Here is a 17,166-nt window from a genome sequence, read left to right as displayed (position 1 = left end):
TATTCAATCATCAGCATGTGTTCTGTTATTCTATTCGTTAAAAGAACACAAAAGTTTCAAATAAAGGCTAAGGAAAGTCTCTCATGTACTGTAATATACATACATGTATACAGGCTCATGTGTATGCATATATGAGTCTTGTATTTCCTTCATAAACCATTGCTTTATCCCTCTGGGTGCTTTTCCTCCTAGCCTGCGTCAGGGTTAAGGCCAAGTTAATACAGAAAAGCTCTGCTAACGCAGCTCAAGTCCAGGCCGTAAATCCTCCCTCACAGCTTTAGCTCCAGACAGAGCTGTTTAGCACGGTTTTACAGTCATCAGGCAGGGTGTGATTGAAGGGAGGATAAGGAGTGAAGCACCATTAAGGGAGCGTAAGAGAAGGAGACCAATAATTAGAGAACAGAATTAAAGAGCAGTGATTGAAGGCGGTGGTGAGATGGAGTGATGTGAGGGCCGAGGGTGGGAAAAAGATAAATTGACAGGGGGGATGAGGAACTGCTGAGTTTTGGAGCGCAAAGGTAAAAAGGGGGAGTGGGAGGAGCAGAAGGGACCTTAGAGAAAGATGGATGGAAGCAAAAGCCATCAAGGCAAGATGGTAGAAGTAGGTCAAAGCTAATTAGAGAGAACGATAACGTCCAGAAAGAGTTTAGTGTTGCAGATGGAGGCTCCAGCTAAGGGATACTAATACCTTAGCCTGAACTCACATTCAGTGAAGCAGGGTTTGGTTCTGACACAATTATGATGGAAGTTAAATGAAATGTTCCCCCTGCATTAACACTAACACAGGTTATAAAAAGACACAAAGGCTATCCAAGGTTCATAATGTTTTTCTTTTCTTTTCTTACCTCCTTTATCTTTTTTTTTTTTTTTTTATGAAGACATTTCTGATACAACCACTGACATCCTCCCACTTTCATGTTGCACCTTCTTTGTTCATTTTCTGTCTAATTCTAAGCTCTGCCCTGTTGCGTCCATCTGCTTCTTTCCCGTTTCTGTGTTTCCACACAGTTTTGGGGACACCTCCCTCTCATCCGCCTCCACCCTGGAGCACATCCCATCCTCGGCAGTCGCTCGCCCCCGCCCTCTGGTGCGCCAGCAGAGCCTTCAACAGCCTCTCACTCACCGGCCCCCTCCAGGTCCCAACGACCCACCGGTAACCTCACAGAGTCTGGGCCAGCTGCACACAGGTCCAGGCGGCGGGGGGCACCGTGGGGGCCCGCGGGGGGTCCGGGGGAGTCCGGCTGGAGCTTCCAGGCATAGAGGTACTGGGGCTGGACGATCACGGTCAAATCCAGGAAGCTGGGACCATATGATGGAGCAGATACGCCACAGAGGTCTGGACGTCAAGTCATTCCTGTAAGTCTCATGAAGTTCTCTGCTGTGGAAGATCTTAAAGTACATGATATGCTTATGTACTATACTCCCTACCTGCTTTAGTATATCAAACTAAAGAATAAATACAATGATCTTTAAACTAATATTCAATTAATTTGTAAAAAAGAAAATAAACAAAAATGTGAGGAAAAAATATTTGTTTTTCTCTTCTGATTCTTCTGATAAATTTCTCTTCAGTAATGTAATTTTCATAAGTCTGGTTGATGCTCCACCATATATATTTTAGAGTTCTTTTGTAAATATTAGTACTACTTATGTTGGTGAAACAAGCTTCCTTTGTTAATTTATTAACCTTGTTGAACTGAGAATCAGATCAGCAGTAGTGAATTACTGGTTGTCTGTTTTTGTATGTGTTTTTTTATTTTTAATTAACTTCTACTAAAATGGGTTTTTGAACAAACTTAAGTATCCTGTTGGCAATTATTGTTTCCAATTGTTTCTTCAGGATTTAAAGAACTAATGTGAAAAAATGAATGTAAAAATGTCCCGAAAAATTTGTCTCATGCATATCTCATTAACAAGGAGAATACAAGATCAACTAAAGATAGTATACATCTAACTATTATTTATGCATTGTCATTTTTCCATTGCACATCTTGCTTAATACCAATTGGTGCATAGTTAATGTATGGGAGTAATTTTTTTTATTTTTTTTGGGACAGATCAGGTGAGACATACTATAGGCAACCTTAGTGATGCTGTAGAAAGAGTGTGTTCAGGAATTCGTCCTCTCGCTACACAGAGTCTCTGTACAGTAAAAAATAACTGAAGCTCCTTATACTGTATGCTATAACTGAAAAACTTTTGTTATGTTTCCAGCGTTTTAATGATGCATTCATAACTCGGCAGTAAGAAACAGAACCTCGACTTTTCTGGATTCACATTTTCCTAACATTTGTATGAATACTACAAAAACTGAGAAAAAAACGATATCTACTCAGTGTAGGACTTACACTGACAGCATGTAATCATATAATTGCATATGATTTCAGACCCAGGAGATGAATAATGACTATGAATGTGAGTATGCCACATCTTAGTTTAAAATTACACAATAATTGACATATCAGAGCAAAAGAAAGGGTTGATTTAATATGGAAATAAGCACTTTTGTGCCTTTTAGTGACATGTGTGCTTTTATGCTGATCATAGGACATCTGGCATAAAACATCATCACACTATATATGTATCACTTGCTTGGATTGCTAGAGGGATGTTATTTAGATTATTTACAATCTTTTACAGTTTTGGAACTATATTAACATATTAGGTTGTTAAAGAGCTAAAGCGCCTTGCAGTATTAATATCATAATATTTGTTTATCTGTAGTAAATACGTATTTAAATAAAGTTAAGTAAATACACTGGTTTGGGGAAACATATTTTCTTTCTTCCTTTAGCAAATTATACAATATGAACTATGGCTTTTAACTATTCCTTCCCATTGATTAGTTAGGTTTACAGAGCAAACTAAAATTCTTCCAAAGTTGTCTAATTAGTAAATAGACTCTAACAGTGTGCAATTTAAAGTCAATATACTTGTAGATATTCTGCATACGCCCTGAGAAGATCAGTCAAAATATCTGCATTGTAAAAAAAAAAACAGACAAAAAACAAAGAACATGCAAAAATGATCAGCTTTAAATATGGCTTGCTCCTTAAAGAAAGCTAACTTACTGACATAACTAGTACAGAATTGTTCAGAGAAGTAAACAAGACGCCATCGTAAATTTGGAGGAGCCGCAACTCATGTAAAAGATTCTAATGGCATGAGAACTATTAGTTTTGTACTTGCTAGATCCTGGATTTTGCAGCAAGAAAACAAAAGTAGGGGGAAACAATGTGATAGACAGTGTTAAGAGGAGATCCAAATAGTGTTTATTGGTCTACATGCAAAATGCCATGTTAGTTGTAATTGTCCTGTGAACAAAGTATTCAACTATACAGTCCAGTTAAATAAACGGAGATTGATAGATTTACTCTGTTGGTACTTTACTTATTTACGTATTTACTTTGCCAGGCAAATTGAAAACAAGACATCCGCAATGTCACACATGTATGATGTTCTGCCCTGTTCGGATGTAGAGAGAGTTTGTCTCCCTTACTTACAATTATGGAAAGTAGTTGGAGTCAAAAGAAGTTACATGCTCTTTGGTTAAACAGTGACATGTTATGAATAAACCTTGAGAAAGGATCACATTTTTATGGGAATAAGTATTACTTGTCCCAAACACCTTTCACTCAAACATTTTGTGGCCTTGCAGGTGAAACAGACTGAATAAAAACATTTTTCAGTAAGTAAATAGCATAAATCGATATATGAAAGACGTAAATAGATAGCTACATTTTCTGACCACAGACGTAGCAAGCAACATTTAACAACCGTTAAACATGGTGTTGTCATTATTATGTTGCGGTCATTCTTTTCATCAGCAAGAAAACTAGTCAGAATTAATGGTGAGGTGGATTCAAACATGAAAGATGCTGGTGGAGGATGCAGAAGACTTGAGTTTGAGACAAAGGTCCTAAGAATTCAGAAATAAAACGATTTAAACCATCTAACCAGAGATACAATAAAAATGACCCCATTAGGTCATTTTGAATATCTGGTAATGCCTTTTGATCGCCCATATGCACCTGCAGTTTTCCAGTCCTTTATGAATGACGTCCTTAGAGATTTTTTAAATCAGTTTGTATTCGTATACCTTGATGACATTCTGATTTTCTCCAGGACCTTATCCAACAATGAGATCTGTGTGAGTCAAGTTCTCTAAAGTCTTCTAGAGAACCAACTCTTTGTCAAACCTGAGAAGGGTGTGTTGCATGCCAAATCAATCACCCTTTTATGACACATTCTCAAGAGTGGGCCAGTGACGACATATCCAGATAAGTTTCGAGCTATTCTCAATTGACCTACTTCATCAACTCGCAAGCAGCTACGTTTTATAGGAATCGCCAACTTCTACCACAGATTCATTCAAAAATACTGTCAAACTATTCTATCCCTCATTAGCCTTACCTCCTCCAAAGAAACTTGTATTTGGTCTCCTGATGCTTCTTAACCCAGCATTTGTCTAAAGCAGAAAAAAACTACAATGGGGGCACCTGAGAACTCTTAATCATAAAATGGCTTTTGAGGAGTGCTGCCCATGGTTGGAGGGAGCTGACTTCCTCCAAGAACTAAAACATCTGAAACCTAGACAGTAATGTTGGTCTCTGTTCTTTTCCTGTTTTAACTTCAACTAAAAACACCAAACACAATGCCCTTTCTGTGCACAACTGAGTCGGAACCCAATATCTCAAGTGTCATTCATCCTCCCTTCATTGTGCAGGCCTTTTCGTAGGAAATAAAGGATCAGGTCCTGGAAGCTCAGCGGTCCGTACTGGACCCTTGCACTGGACCTCCGAACCAGGTTTATGTTCCTGGTTCCATTAGGTCCTGCCTCATTCATTGGGTCTACTTGGAAAATTCTCCTTCCATCCTGGAATCACCAAACTCTTGCACTCACTAATTAAAATTTCTGGTGTCCTACAATATACAAGGAAGCTATGTTCTACCCTCTACAGTGTTTGCAACAAAGCTAGTCACCAGCCTCCCAGTGGTCTTCTTCAACCAATGCCTATCCATAACCTTCCATGGGATATTATTGCCTCGGATTTTGTTACTGGACTACCAACATCTAAGGATTTTTCCACCATCCTCGCTATAATCAACCGCTTCCCCAAAGCCTGCCACCTCATCCCTCTTTGTTGACTCCCACCCTCCCTTGAGACAGCTCAGCTCTTCACTTAGCCAAGAGTGCTCACAGTTCAGGATTTCATTCCCAAACAAATGGTCAATCCGAACGCATAAACCAGAAGCTTGAGGCCTCCCTCCACTGCCTCTATTCATTATACCCATCCTTTGCTACTGGTCTATCTCGATTTGAATTCTCGCTAGGATACAAACCTCACCTGTTTCCATCTGACAAGATAGACATTTTCTGTCAAATACCACATTCAGCCATGCAGATAGGTCTTGAAACTGACAGTTTCTGCCTTTAACTGGTCTGTGGATACAAATCCAGCTAATCAGAGAAGCTTCCCTGCTCCCCAGTACTCACCTGGACTAATACTTTGGCTATCAACTCGTGACACTAAAATAATGGGTTGGCTCATCGTTGACAAAGAGGTGTTGAGCAACCGGACAATTCCAGACAAGTTTTTTTGGGGCAACAGCCTTGGTATTTTTGGAAAGTCTTAGGAAAAAGGCATATATTATAAGTTCTCATTGCATTGGGACTTGCTTTTCAATTTGTGTGAGGTCAGTGGGATGATAAAAAAGTTCTTGTCAGGCAGGTCCTCCGTCATAGAAGAGATTAATCTAGATTAGAGTATTGTTATACTGTCTTGATTGTGCATGGTGCGTAAAAGTCAGAAATTAAGCATTTAAAGGTTGTTTCTATGCATGTTTGTGTTTAAAAAGGTTACAATAAAGAACATATGCTAGTTATAAAAAAATTACACCTTTGAGAATTTCCTAGTGTGATGTTGTAATATCATCCAAATGTTTACTATTGACAGGGGCTGGGAACAAAGGATAATTTCTCTCAAGACATTTTTGAGGATGATGAGTATTCTGTTGGGAGAACTTCTGCATATTTGTAGTGCTTAACCCACTCACTGATTTTTTTTTCTGCTTTTGTTGTTTCTGTGAAACATTATTTGATTTAGCGGAACAAATTTTGATATTGGACAAAAATATAGTCCGAGTACATACAAAAGACATATTTTTATGATTTTATTGACAAATTCTTTCGAAATAAACATGAACCTTTGTAAAGAAATAATTGCCTAAATGGGGGTCAAATTTTTTTTAATGATTTCCTGCAATAGAGCACAATTCACTGTTTCATAATTATGGCAAGTCTTCCAGGTCCTGAAAATGCAAAGCATCCCCAGCTGATCATTCGCCTACAAACATGTTTGACTGTTTCAACTTGGGAATCTCATTACTGAGATCTCGAGTCTTTTAGATATAGTTCTGGGTTGACATCCTGATGATTATGTCCTTCCGGGAATAATCCCTTTCAAGGAGATAGATGTGACATCTTGACTGTTGTTGAGTTTTTGAAAAGGATGAGGAACAACTATTTGTTGCTCTTTGAGATTTCTTATTCTGCTACATGGTGCCAGGTATACTATATAAGTAGTTTCCACCATACCTGTTGAAAGGCAAAAAAAATATATATATAATAATGATAATAATACTCATCAGTATTTTGGCCTAAGTATAAATTGATGAAAGCTTTATTTCAGAAAAAATTTACAATTGCAAGTATTTATATAGTTTTTTTTATTTTAGAGTGAAAGGATACGTCACATTTTATTCTGCCTGCTGGACCTTTATGAACAGATATTGGCTCTAACCAATTTATTTGGTTATTTCAGTGTTCTTGCAAAAGATATAAATCTATATACGATTAGTTTCATTTAAAGTGCAGTTTTTAGTACTATATAAAATAAACTGTGATAAATATTTTGTAGAATGGAAACAGCCCTGGAGGTCTTGAAAGCTAATTAATCCCTGAAAAATTGGTGGAAAATGGATTACCCTGGTGCAGTGAAAATGTTTACAGGCTCACCTCTTTTATATTGCTAAAATGCTAAAGGTTACAAAGAAAAAAGTTACAGGAAAGCAATTTTAACCCCCAAAAAAAGCACAAGACAAAAATCAGCAGCAGACAATAATGTGGCCAAATTATTAACTAAATCTTAGAAAGGATCTGTATGCCCATCCTTCATCTATAGCCAAAATCCCTCCTGACTGAATCCTCAAATCATTTAAATATTCAGTGTGGTAAATTATTGTTTTAATTTTATTTTATTTGAATTAGGACAGTGCATAATCATTAATGTATTTGCAAATACTTCAACATAAATATGACAGAGTTAGCACCAGAGCTGAATTTGATTCATTGTCCAAGGTCAGGTAGGCCTACAAGCATTTAACAATACCTTTAACAACATAGACATCAACCTAACATCCTTGGTTTTTTTGCCATTTGAGAAAGCTACTGTAGCTGAAGAAAACCAATGCACGCATAGGGAGAACATAGGGAGGCAACAGTGCTTATCACGAGAGGACTGTGCAGCCCGGGAACATGTATGGAAAAGCCTATGACTTTAGTATTAGAGATGAGCACTTCACAGTGTAAAACTGGTTACCATATTGAATTTGATTGTAAAAGAGAAAACACAATTAGTAACCTCTTGTAAAATAAAACGGGAAAAAAACTGTTTAAGATTAAGTTTGAACAAAATAACAAGTGATTGACTAATCCTATTTTTTCTTCAACACAAGAACCAATATTAGCCTGTTGGAAATGCGTTTTTAAATCATAGGTAGACAATTATTAAAGATAAAATAATGCTTTTCAATGAACAGAAAGGGATTTTAGGGCCAACAATTTCCAGGACAGAACAGCTACCAGAGAATAGAGGCCCCTGATTGTTTGTGTTACAGAACCCAGTGAGATCTCCTCTGCTGCTTGACTTGAATGATGCACTCCCCGTCACCTGCCTCCCCTCTTGACTATAAACATACACTCTACCACGCATCAATAACCAAACCTCTTTCCTCCTCCGCTTCTGCTGCTCCTCTTATTAACATTGTCTCCAGGCTGCAACATAATATTGAGGTCTCAATGCTTGCACTCTCTGTCCCTATGTATGTGAGTGGAGCAAATACATTAGTTTCTGACCCCCATAGTGAATGTTAACATTATGCATTTGTCAACTTATGGTATGGTCAACTAAAAATAGCAGTTTTCTCCCATTTGTATCATGTGTGAAAGACCTGCTGTACGGGGTAATGATTTTGGTGCCCTTCGGTTAGGTCACACGTGTCGTTTACTGCCATCTATTCAAATTGAGTCAGCACATCAATGAGCATCATGAGGATCCTATTCATGCATTCCCAGTGGGCTACTGTCTCTTGAGTGCAAATATGTTCCTCTTGCTGTCAATACTTTGCTACAAATAGAATTAAATTAAAGATACGAGTGCTCTACAGAAGGTGCATGGCAAATAGAAGAGAAAGAAATGTGATGTTTGCAGAGATAAGAGAAAGTGAATTGGTGGAAAAAACTGCAGAAAACATCAAAAGAGGATGAACCGAGTTTAATTTTTAGAAGCTTTTGATCTACCTTACTTCCCTTCATACTTTTAAGCTTTAGGCACACTTTCACGTCTCGCTTGGTGTTTGCCTCATCAGTGAAGGATTAAATTAACTTTTTGGAAATGTTGTTTCTTGTCTCGTTGATTATAATTTTTATACCAAATTCATGGGCACTAAAACAGCAGATTTTTCAGTAATCTAGGAGTGCAGTACCAATCCGAGATTACTTACAATATGGATAAGCAAAGAAAGAAGGAAAGCAGTACATACAAAAATAAATAAATAAATGATTCTGGGAATCCATCCAGAGCCTCCAGAGGGGTAAGCAGTGCTTCACTAATACTGTTTGTAGTTGGAATGGGAAGTTGTTGACCTTGAATGAGTCTGGTGTAGGTACTAGTGGATTTCTTCTCAACTTTTTTAGGATGAAATGGTTATGCTAGCTCCTTCCTCCAGAGACCTACAGTATCCATGTGGTGGTTTGCAGCTAGTACGGAGCCACCAGAATGAGAATCAGCACCTCCAAGGCCATGGTTCTCAACTGGAAAACAGTGACTGTCCCCTTCAGGCTGGAGGAGAGTTTCTGCCTCAAGTGGAGGAGTTCAAGTATTTTGGGGTCCTATTCACAAGTGAGGAGACAATGGAGTGGGAGATTGATGGACAGAGTTATGTGGCTGCCGCTATAATGCCAATACTGCAACAGTCCGTCGTGTTCAAGAGAGAGCTGAGCAAAACGGTAGAGCTTTTGATTTCCAATTTGGTCTATGTTTCTACCCTAGACCAGATGATGGTAGCTGCATCATGACTGTAAAAACAAGATCCCGGATACAGGCTGCTTAAATTAGATTTGCTTGCAGGATGGCCAGTCACTCCCTCAGAGATTGAGTGAAGACCTTGGACATCCAAGAGAAGCTCACAGTAGAGTCAATCTCCTTATTGAGAGCAGTCAGCCTACGTGGTTGGACATTTCCCCTGGACGTCTACCTTGGGAAGTGTCCAAGTCACTTCCCTCCAGGAGGAGGCCCAGGGAACAGCCCATGACAAACTGGTGGGAGGGACCATGTCTATTGGATGGCTTGGGAGTCCCTTGGGTCTCCCCCAGCAGAGCTGGAAAAGTTGTATAGGGAGAGGGAGGTTTGGGAGTCTCTGATGAGATTCCTGCCCCGGTGACCCAGTCCTGAATAAAGGACAAGAATTTGCACTATTTTGCATGTTTTTTTTTTACTTTTTTGTTCATACGTGTTCAGTTCTAAATGATTATCCCCCTATGATTTCTGATTTAATTAATATTATTAAGAACAGAGAACAAATGTGTAAATGTACCATTAAAGATCAATCTGAGGCAAAGCCTCCTTTAAAAAAAGTAATTGTCTTTAGAATACAAGAGACAAATATCTTTAGTTGAAAATATCTGCAAGCTTCTGCCATGTTTGGAAAGACTGTAGCTGTTGTTCTCTTGCTGTAGTTTTCTATTAGGTCTGCTTCAATTATATTAGATATGTGATTTAATGCTGTTTTATCTTTAATTCTTCCTCTGCCTCATTTTATCTATTTAACTGTGTAAAAAGATGATAGATGATTCTGAGAATTTTCTAATTCGGGTAAGAAATTAAATTGAGTAAAACTGTTACTTAAATCTTAATTTCTTTTAAGTTAAAATAATTGAAGGTATGCTTTCAAAATGTAAACATGTACAACTAGCTTGATTTAAGGTTTTATATAATTATAATCAACTATAATTAAACATAATTTTTTATTTGTTGTTAGAATTCCCCAAACATTAAACTACACCTTACTGTGGGATTAATACTCACTTTACTGGACTTGAGAAACATTTCATAGGAAGTAAAATGCCAGAGGGAGACATTTGTTTAGTCATTAAGGCCAATCTGTACAAATAAACTAGTAAAACACAGAAATTCTACCTAAAGGAAATTATTATCATTAGGAAATTATATTGACAATTCACTTTCACCCATCCTGAGTGAAAAAAACACATTTTTGACTGGTGTAGCTACTAGTTGTAGCATTTATAGTTTTGAGATATTTCCATTGTATGTTCTTGTGCTATTACTGAACATTTGTCACTGCTTCATAAATCATTTTGACTGGACAATGCCTTGCAGTGGTGGGACATTTGTTTGCATTAGAGAAATTTTGAATGGGTGTCACTCTTTTGTGACTTATCAGTACAGTAACTTCTCAGAGGGAAAAATCGGTCTAACATAATGTTAAAGCTTCTATAAAGACCCAATTTCCTTTAAATCTGTGTTGTTTTGCACTGACTGCAAGACACCTTGTGGATATTTTCAGAGATCAAGTTTATTTTGTTACAAATGAAAAATTACTGTAAAGTAGGAGCCCTATTGCTCTATACTAACATAGTTTGTTTGGTATTTCAAAAAATATGTGGTTGAAGCAATTATAAAAGCATGGACACATGCCTGAGTCTGTTTTCATGAATTGTCACCTATGAAAGTACATTACTATTTAAAAAAAAATAAGTTAAAGGTTTACTGCTTGTTTTCGATGGATTTTCTTGATGCTAAATTCCACAAAATAAAATCTAGCCTTGGAGTATCTGAAATATTTAGAAATTGTGTAGTGGATTTCACTAAATCACAATATAAAAATGCCGTTCTAGCTAGAAACTACTTTCTATGGTGCACTTTTCTAGGGATTGGGGTGTAACAAACAATGATGATGGCTTGTTTTGGTACTGGAATCCTAACTGATAGGTCTGCTTCACTGGTAAATCACAGCTTGATTTCTAAGGAAGCTAATTTCATAGAAGGTTAAGCACAATACAGGATTTACAGCCAAACAAAGACCATAGAACAAGGGCTGCAAAATTTTCCTTTTAAAATAAGAAAATATTGTTAGAGAATAGTGAACACCTAGGGATTTATTCTCCATTAGTTATTATGTTAGAAAAAAATATTTTGCCTTTACAAAATGTTACCAAATGAATAAATATAGTTAGCTTAAACTCTGCAATGACACATTATATTATAACAAGAGATACCTTGTAGATGTCACTAAGTGTAATACTTCCTGTTGTATTTTAAGGATAGGAACGCCTTCCATCATCTCCTGCTATCTCGAGTAAAACTCAAAATAATAAAATGTATGTTACACACACATACCCTAATTTCAGTGTTAAAGAATAAAAAGAAAAAAAAAAGAAAGACTCAGTATGTGACATATAAATCGGCACAATAGCAATCAGTCTTTCCAGAACAAGCTGCTCTTTCTATTGTTACAGCATGCTGATCATAAGCTCCACGGCTTGACTCATTATAAGACGTGAGATCAAGACTTGTGTGGTGATTTATAGGCTGTCTAACCTTTGAATATACATACCTACTGAGATGTAAAAGGAAAAATATTAAGGAACGGCTTGATTTTTTTTTTTCACTTGACTGATTGAAATTGGAAAACACTAGAAAGGGGGGAAACAATCCCAATAACTTAAATTTGTGAATAGGCACAAAAGAGGCTGATATTGTATTAATAACTGTTATATATGCTCTCACAATCTCCTTAAGTCATAAAATGCCTCTTTTTATTTGCTATAAATAAGTAATGAAATGGTAAAACCTCATGATTTCTAGATGATGATTATGATCTTCCTCACATTTATTAATAAATGCATGCAGATTTTTGATTAAATTGCAAAGTAAAGTCTGGTTGAAGTTTTTGTTAAGAGGAAACAGTGGTGTCCTTACATCGCTCTACCACCTCTCTCCCACTCTCTGTTTGTACACCAACTGAATGTGTGTTGGGTGTGTTTCCTGTCACTGCCTGTCTGTGTGTTTTTCTGCCTGGAATATGTGGGCGTGTCGCTATTTGTCTACATATTCCACCTGTGTGTGGTCCTGTGATGCCTTGTTTGTTTCTGTATGTGTGTGTCCAGTGAGGGGAAGATGGTTGTTCTGTCTCTAGCAATCGGGCTGGCTGAACAGGATGACTTTGCCAACCTCCCAGATCTTCAGGAAGCTCCGGCAAGCAAAGAAAATGAAACTACACCAGAGAAAAGGTAATTACGGACTGAGGCACGTGAATGTGTGCGTAATATGTAGGGTAGATGAGATTATCTTTAAAGCTTATGCTGTGTTGAGTCCCTATTAATACACACAAAACAGCTGAGATTTGGTTGAAATGGGAGCTTTGAGTCATTAGTGTTTGAGTTTGGACTTCAGTGGATCCATTAGGATGTTGTGGAGTAAAGAGATCCTCAATAGAGGTGGAATCTTGAACCTTTGGAAACAAATTTTTATGTGGTGTGTATTCTACAGTGGCATGTTGTCTCAGGATTGTCAATGCAGTGCTTAAAGCATCTTACAGTATGTCATCTGTTAAAACCATTAGCTTCTTCTTGGTTTGATTGTTGATTTTTGTATTGTAAAAGGAAGGGCTAAATGTTTGTGTAAAATAAGTTTGTACATGCAATAAGAAGGCATGTTGTGGATGATCTACAAAGATTGCTTGCACAAATGATAAGATGCACAAACCGGATTGGTTCTGTCCTTGAGCAGATTGCGTGTTCTACTTTGAGAGCCGATTTAATAAAGTGAAGTTCTACGCCATGAATTTGAAGGTAATAATGTTAATAATTATCTAAGAATAATAATGATTATAGTAAATATTATTTATTTAGTTCAATTCAGTTTATTTATTTACAACATATGTTATCTCAAGGCCCTTTACAGAGATCATTCAACCAGATCATACAGTCAGATTGGTTTAAAGTTTTCCATCTAAGGAAAGCTAGTCTATTCCATCGACTCATTGATTCAAAAGCATTCCCTCAAACCAAGCATACATGTGGTGACAGTGGAAAGAAAAACTCCCTTTTAACAGAAAGAAGCCTCCAACAGAACCAAGTTCAGTATGAGCGGCCATCTGTTAAGGGACTTTATTTTTCATAACGCTAAAAACTAAATGGAAAAAAAAGAGATGAAAATATGATTTATAATTTAATATAAAAGTTGTACAAAATATTTATTTTAGAATCTTAGCAGACTTTCTTCATTGATCCCATCCTCCAACCCTTCCTGACAGAATCAGAGTGACAGTTAGATGTATATTAGATTAGGTTCTAAATAGCAGGATTAACCTCAACTTCTCACAACAACCTCTTCACACACTATACAGCAAAACAAGGTAGCGCCATTCTAATTTGATTAGATATATCTATGATTTCTGCCAAGCCCATAGAATACACTATATTATAAAATAAAACAATTAGGGTGAAAAAACGTTGGAGACGTCTGTCTCTAACAAAATCTCTCTTCATTTTCTGTGCCAATGCCTCCTTTGTGACCACAATGAAAATAGAACTGTTTGTGTCCCACTTAACACCTGACTTTCAAACATACTTAATTTAGATCCAAAAGTTATCAGGTCTGATATATCATTTTGTTTGTGCTAATTATTCAAATGTGCATATCTACTACCCATAAATGTGCTTGATTTGGTTATTAGAATGGGATCTGGATATTTATTAGAGCACATAGAAAAAAAAGCTTTGCACTGTACAGTATGAGAAGATTGCTCTGCATTTTCAGCAGGTTTGCATTTCTTTTAAAGCTATAGACAAGGATTTTCGGGAATTTTTCAAAAGACCCGCCCTCTTCACTTAAAAAAAAATGCCAACCCTGTACCCGCTTCTGAGAGGGACGCCTATTAAACACATGCGAAGGCATGCACATTTCTCCTTGTGCACGTTCTGTTTAAAAGTTGCTGTTTTACAAACTTATTTTCCAAAAAGCAGATTTACAATTTTTTTCACTACGTCAGACTCACCACCGTTGTTATGACGAGAAATACCTGCCTGCCGAGAAATAACTCCCCCTGCCACCCTCTTAGCACAGAATATATTAATTTAACACTAACTACAAATAAAAATCATATTTATTTGAAATTATCATTGAAAATGATAAATTCATTTAAAATGGGGACAAGCACATTGGACGATTGACAATTAGGAGGACCACTTATTTAGATGATCCACCCTAGAAAACAACTTCCTGCACGATACCTTTAACGTCGGCAAACATTTTAGAGATGAAATCCAATTTATTTAGAGACTGTTTGATTGGTAACCCATCGCTGAATATCAAATTTGCATTTTACAAAAAAAAGAGAGTGATATGACATAAATGCATCTTAGATTTTTTGCTACAGTTTTTGATTCAAGAAGGTCTCTTACTTAATTTGAAATGCATCATTGTTCGTTGATTAGATTATTATACTTGAGTATTTCAGCTGCAATGGATTTCTGCACTATGTTTTTTGACCACTTCTGCCCTTTATGAAATTAAAATATTTATTTTGCTGCTAAGCTGTTTCTCATCCACTGTCTGAAACTGTACAAAATGAAATTTCATTTTATATACACTCTGTTTATGCAGAACGCCAACAAAAGTTATCTAAGCCATATCAGAAAATAATTTTTGACAGTAATTTGGCTGTAAAAAGGGATTAGAGATCCAGAAAAAAATACTACAAGATAGATAAATTTTCTTTTATTATTTTATGTGTGAAATCATCAAAGTAAATTGACCTAAATAAATCTGCGTTTTGTAAACTTGGTTTTACAAACTAGTTGAGCATTAGTGAGGCAACAACTGAGCTAGATGTTAAATTAACTAATTACGTCTGGTGATGTTCACATACTGATACCAAATAGCTGTTGGAGCTATCGGAGTTAAATATGTCATCAACTGCTGTAGATATTAATGTAAAAGAATAAAATATGAATAGGCTGCAGATATTGCACAAATGCTGGAATTTATCATGATCTGATCCATTAATTTATAGTGATTAACATCTAGCTTTCGATTCCCATGCAGCATCCAGAGTATGATCCCATTAACACCAAGCGAAAGCATCATCTGTCACTATGCAAGTTTAGTTAAATGAAGTTAGATCACTATTAGAAGACTTGTGAAAGTCTGATAAATGTAAATATGTTTAGATTTTAAAATCAGTGTTTATCATCAGGAAAACCCTAAGCTTAACCCTAAAAAAAGGATTTAAATTAAAATCATTGCTTTCTCTTTATACTTTCCTAATTCCTAAAAGAGGTGAACAACATGACCTTGGCTTTTACCTGATTTCTCTCCCTAATTAAAGGTAGTTCTTCATTGTTTTGCACTAAAAATGTGGGAGTGGTGGTGTAGTCTTTTAAGCAAAGTGCTTAGACTCTGAGAAGGCTGCAAAAAGCTGGTACAAACCGTGCCATTCTAGGGCACTCAGCAAGATGCTTAAACCCTAGGCGCTCCAAGCTGCTCATTCCTTCCTGGGGAATTGATTAAATAGAGAGATCAAATTTCATTGTAATGTGTATTTACAGTGACCAATAAAGTTGATTATCCTTATTCTCAAAGCTTTTCAGTTTTTCTCTTTCAATGTAAAGCTTTCTCCCATTTTTACATTACATAACAGCACATTATTCTATCTCTTATTTCATGTTTTTCTTTTTGTGGGGGGGCCAGGGAGTGAGGGGTTCTCTCTCATGTCCGCTTTGGTCTCCACCCAGACCTTTGAAAATCTGCTTGACTGCAACTCTTAGCTGCTCCTTTGATGTTTGAGTCGCATACACAGGAGAAGGGCCCCCTCGTTATTTAGAAGTAAGATTCACCACATGAAACATGCGTCTAAAAATATGCTAAGTTCTCTCATCTACCAGTGATCTCACAGCAGCACTCTGAGACTAACACAGTCTCCCAGCTGGTGAACAAAGGACTGAACAGACTTCTCTCTTATCACAGCAATGTTTGAGGGATGAAGTGCTTAGCACACTGCTTGACTATGCTGGGCAAAGGACAGCAGGGCACAGTTCCGGATAAGCATCAACACAATCCTGCATTGGTATTGTGTTTTTCTTTTTGTCTTGATGGGTTTGTTGTATTTTTTTTTTTTTCACTTAGATATCAAAGCCACACAGTGTTTCATCTAAACCTTTCAGCAGAGCATTGAAGCATGCTATTTTAACTGGGTCATCTGTGAATTTGTGGTGGATAAAACAAATGGAAGCTTGACTTTGAAGAAAACAATATGATGGATGTTTTTCCCAGTTATTTTTAATGCAAAATTGACGAGTTTGTTTATGCTTTTAAAACTTGTCTTAAAATATTCAAGTTTTAAAAAGGTAATAAGCTTATCCTTGGTCCAATCACCTAGCCTCCATCTAGAGGCCAGGTGGTCCATTGTTCTAATATCTAATAACAGCTTATCATCATCATCATCATCATCATCATCATCATCATCATCATCAATGTCTGCCCCTCTCCTCCATTTTCCTCTGTAGTCACTTTGCAAGCTGTAGTCTGCTGGTCTTCTCCTGGCTCTTGTAACAAGCGTTTAGCACGGCTGACCAAGATGCAACGGGATAATTCCACCAAGATTATGTTTCTCAAAGCAAGTAGCTGTCAGAAACTTTTATAGAGAGAGAAAATAAAAGGAAATGATTTGCTTCCAGCCATCTGGATAAATATGCTGTAAGACGAAAATAGGCTAAAAACTGGAGGTTTGAGACAAAAATGTTGCCAAATATAGCTTGCAACACAAATAATAAAAAAATACAAAGAAACAGATAGCAAATAC

The 17,166-nt window shown here is 36.9% G+C and overlaps 1 protein-coding gene across 3 annotated transcripts in view; it reads left to right on the top strand.

Moving 5' to 3' along the window:
- syt7b (synaptotagmin VIIb) overlaps positions 1 to 17,166 on the top strand; it is a 159,732-nt gene that overhangs the window by 107,925 nt on the left and 34,641 nt on the right. For 2 of the 3 annotated variants that reach the window (XM_038283871.1, XM_038283873.1), the window contains 2 exons: positions 1,009 to 1,356; positions 12,470 to 12,592. In XM_038283871.1, the coding sequence (XP_038139799.1) occupies positions 1,009 to 1,356; positions 12,470 to 12,592 (471 nt within the window). The remainder of the gene's footprint in view (positions 1 to 1,008; positions 1,357 to 12,469; positions 12,593 to 17,166) is intronic. The other variant, XM_038283872.1, reaches the window with a different exon arrangement.

Source organism: Cyprinodon tularosa, unplaced genomic scaffold, assembly GCF_016077235.1.
Source record: "Cyprinodon tularosa strain WSP-4 unplaced genomic scaffold, ASM1607723v1 ctg197, whole genome shotgun sequence".
NCBI lineage: Eukaryota > Metazoa > Chordata > Actinopteri > Cyprinodontiformes > Cyprinodontidae > Cyprinodon > Cyprinodon tularosa.
The sequence above is the reverse complement of the archived record's forward strand: the minus strand, read 5'-3'. Positions and strand labels throughout refer to the sequence as shown.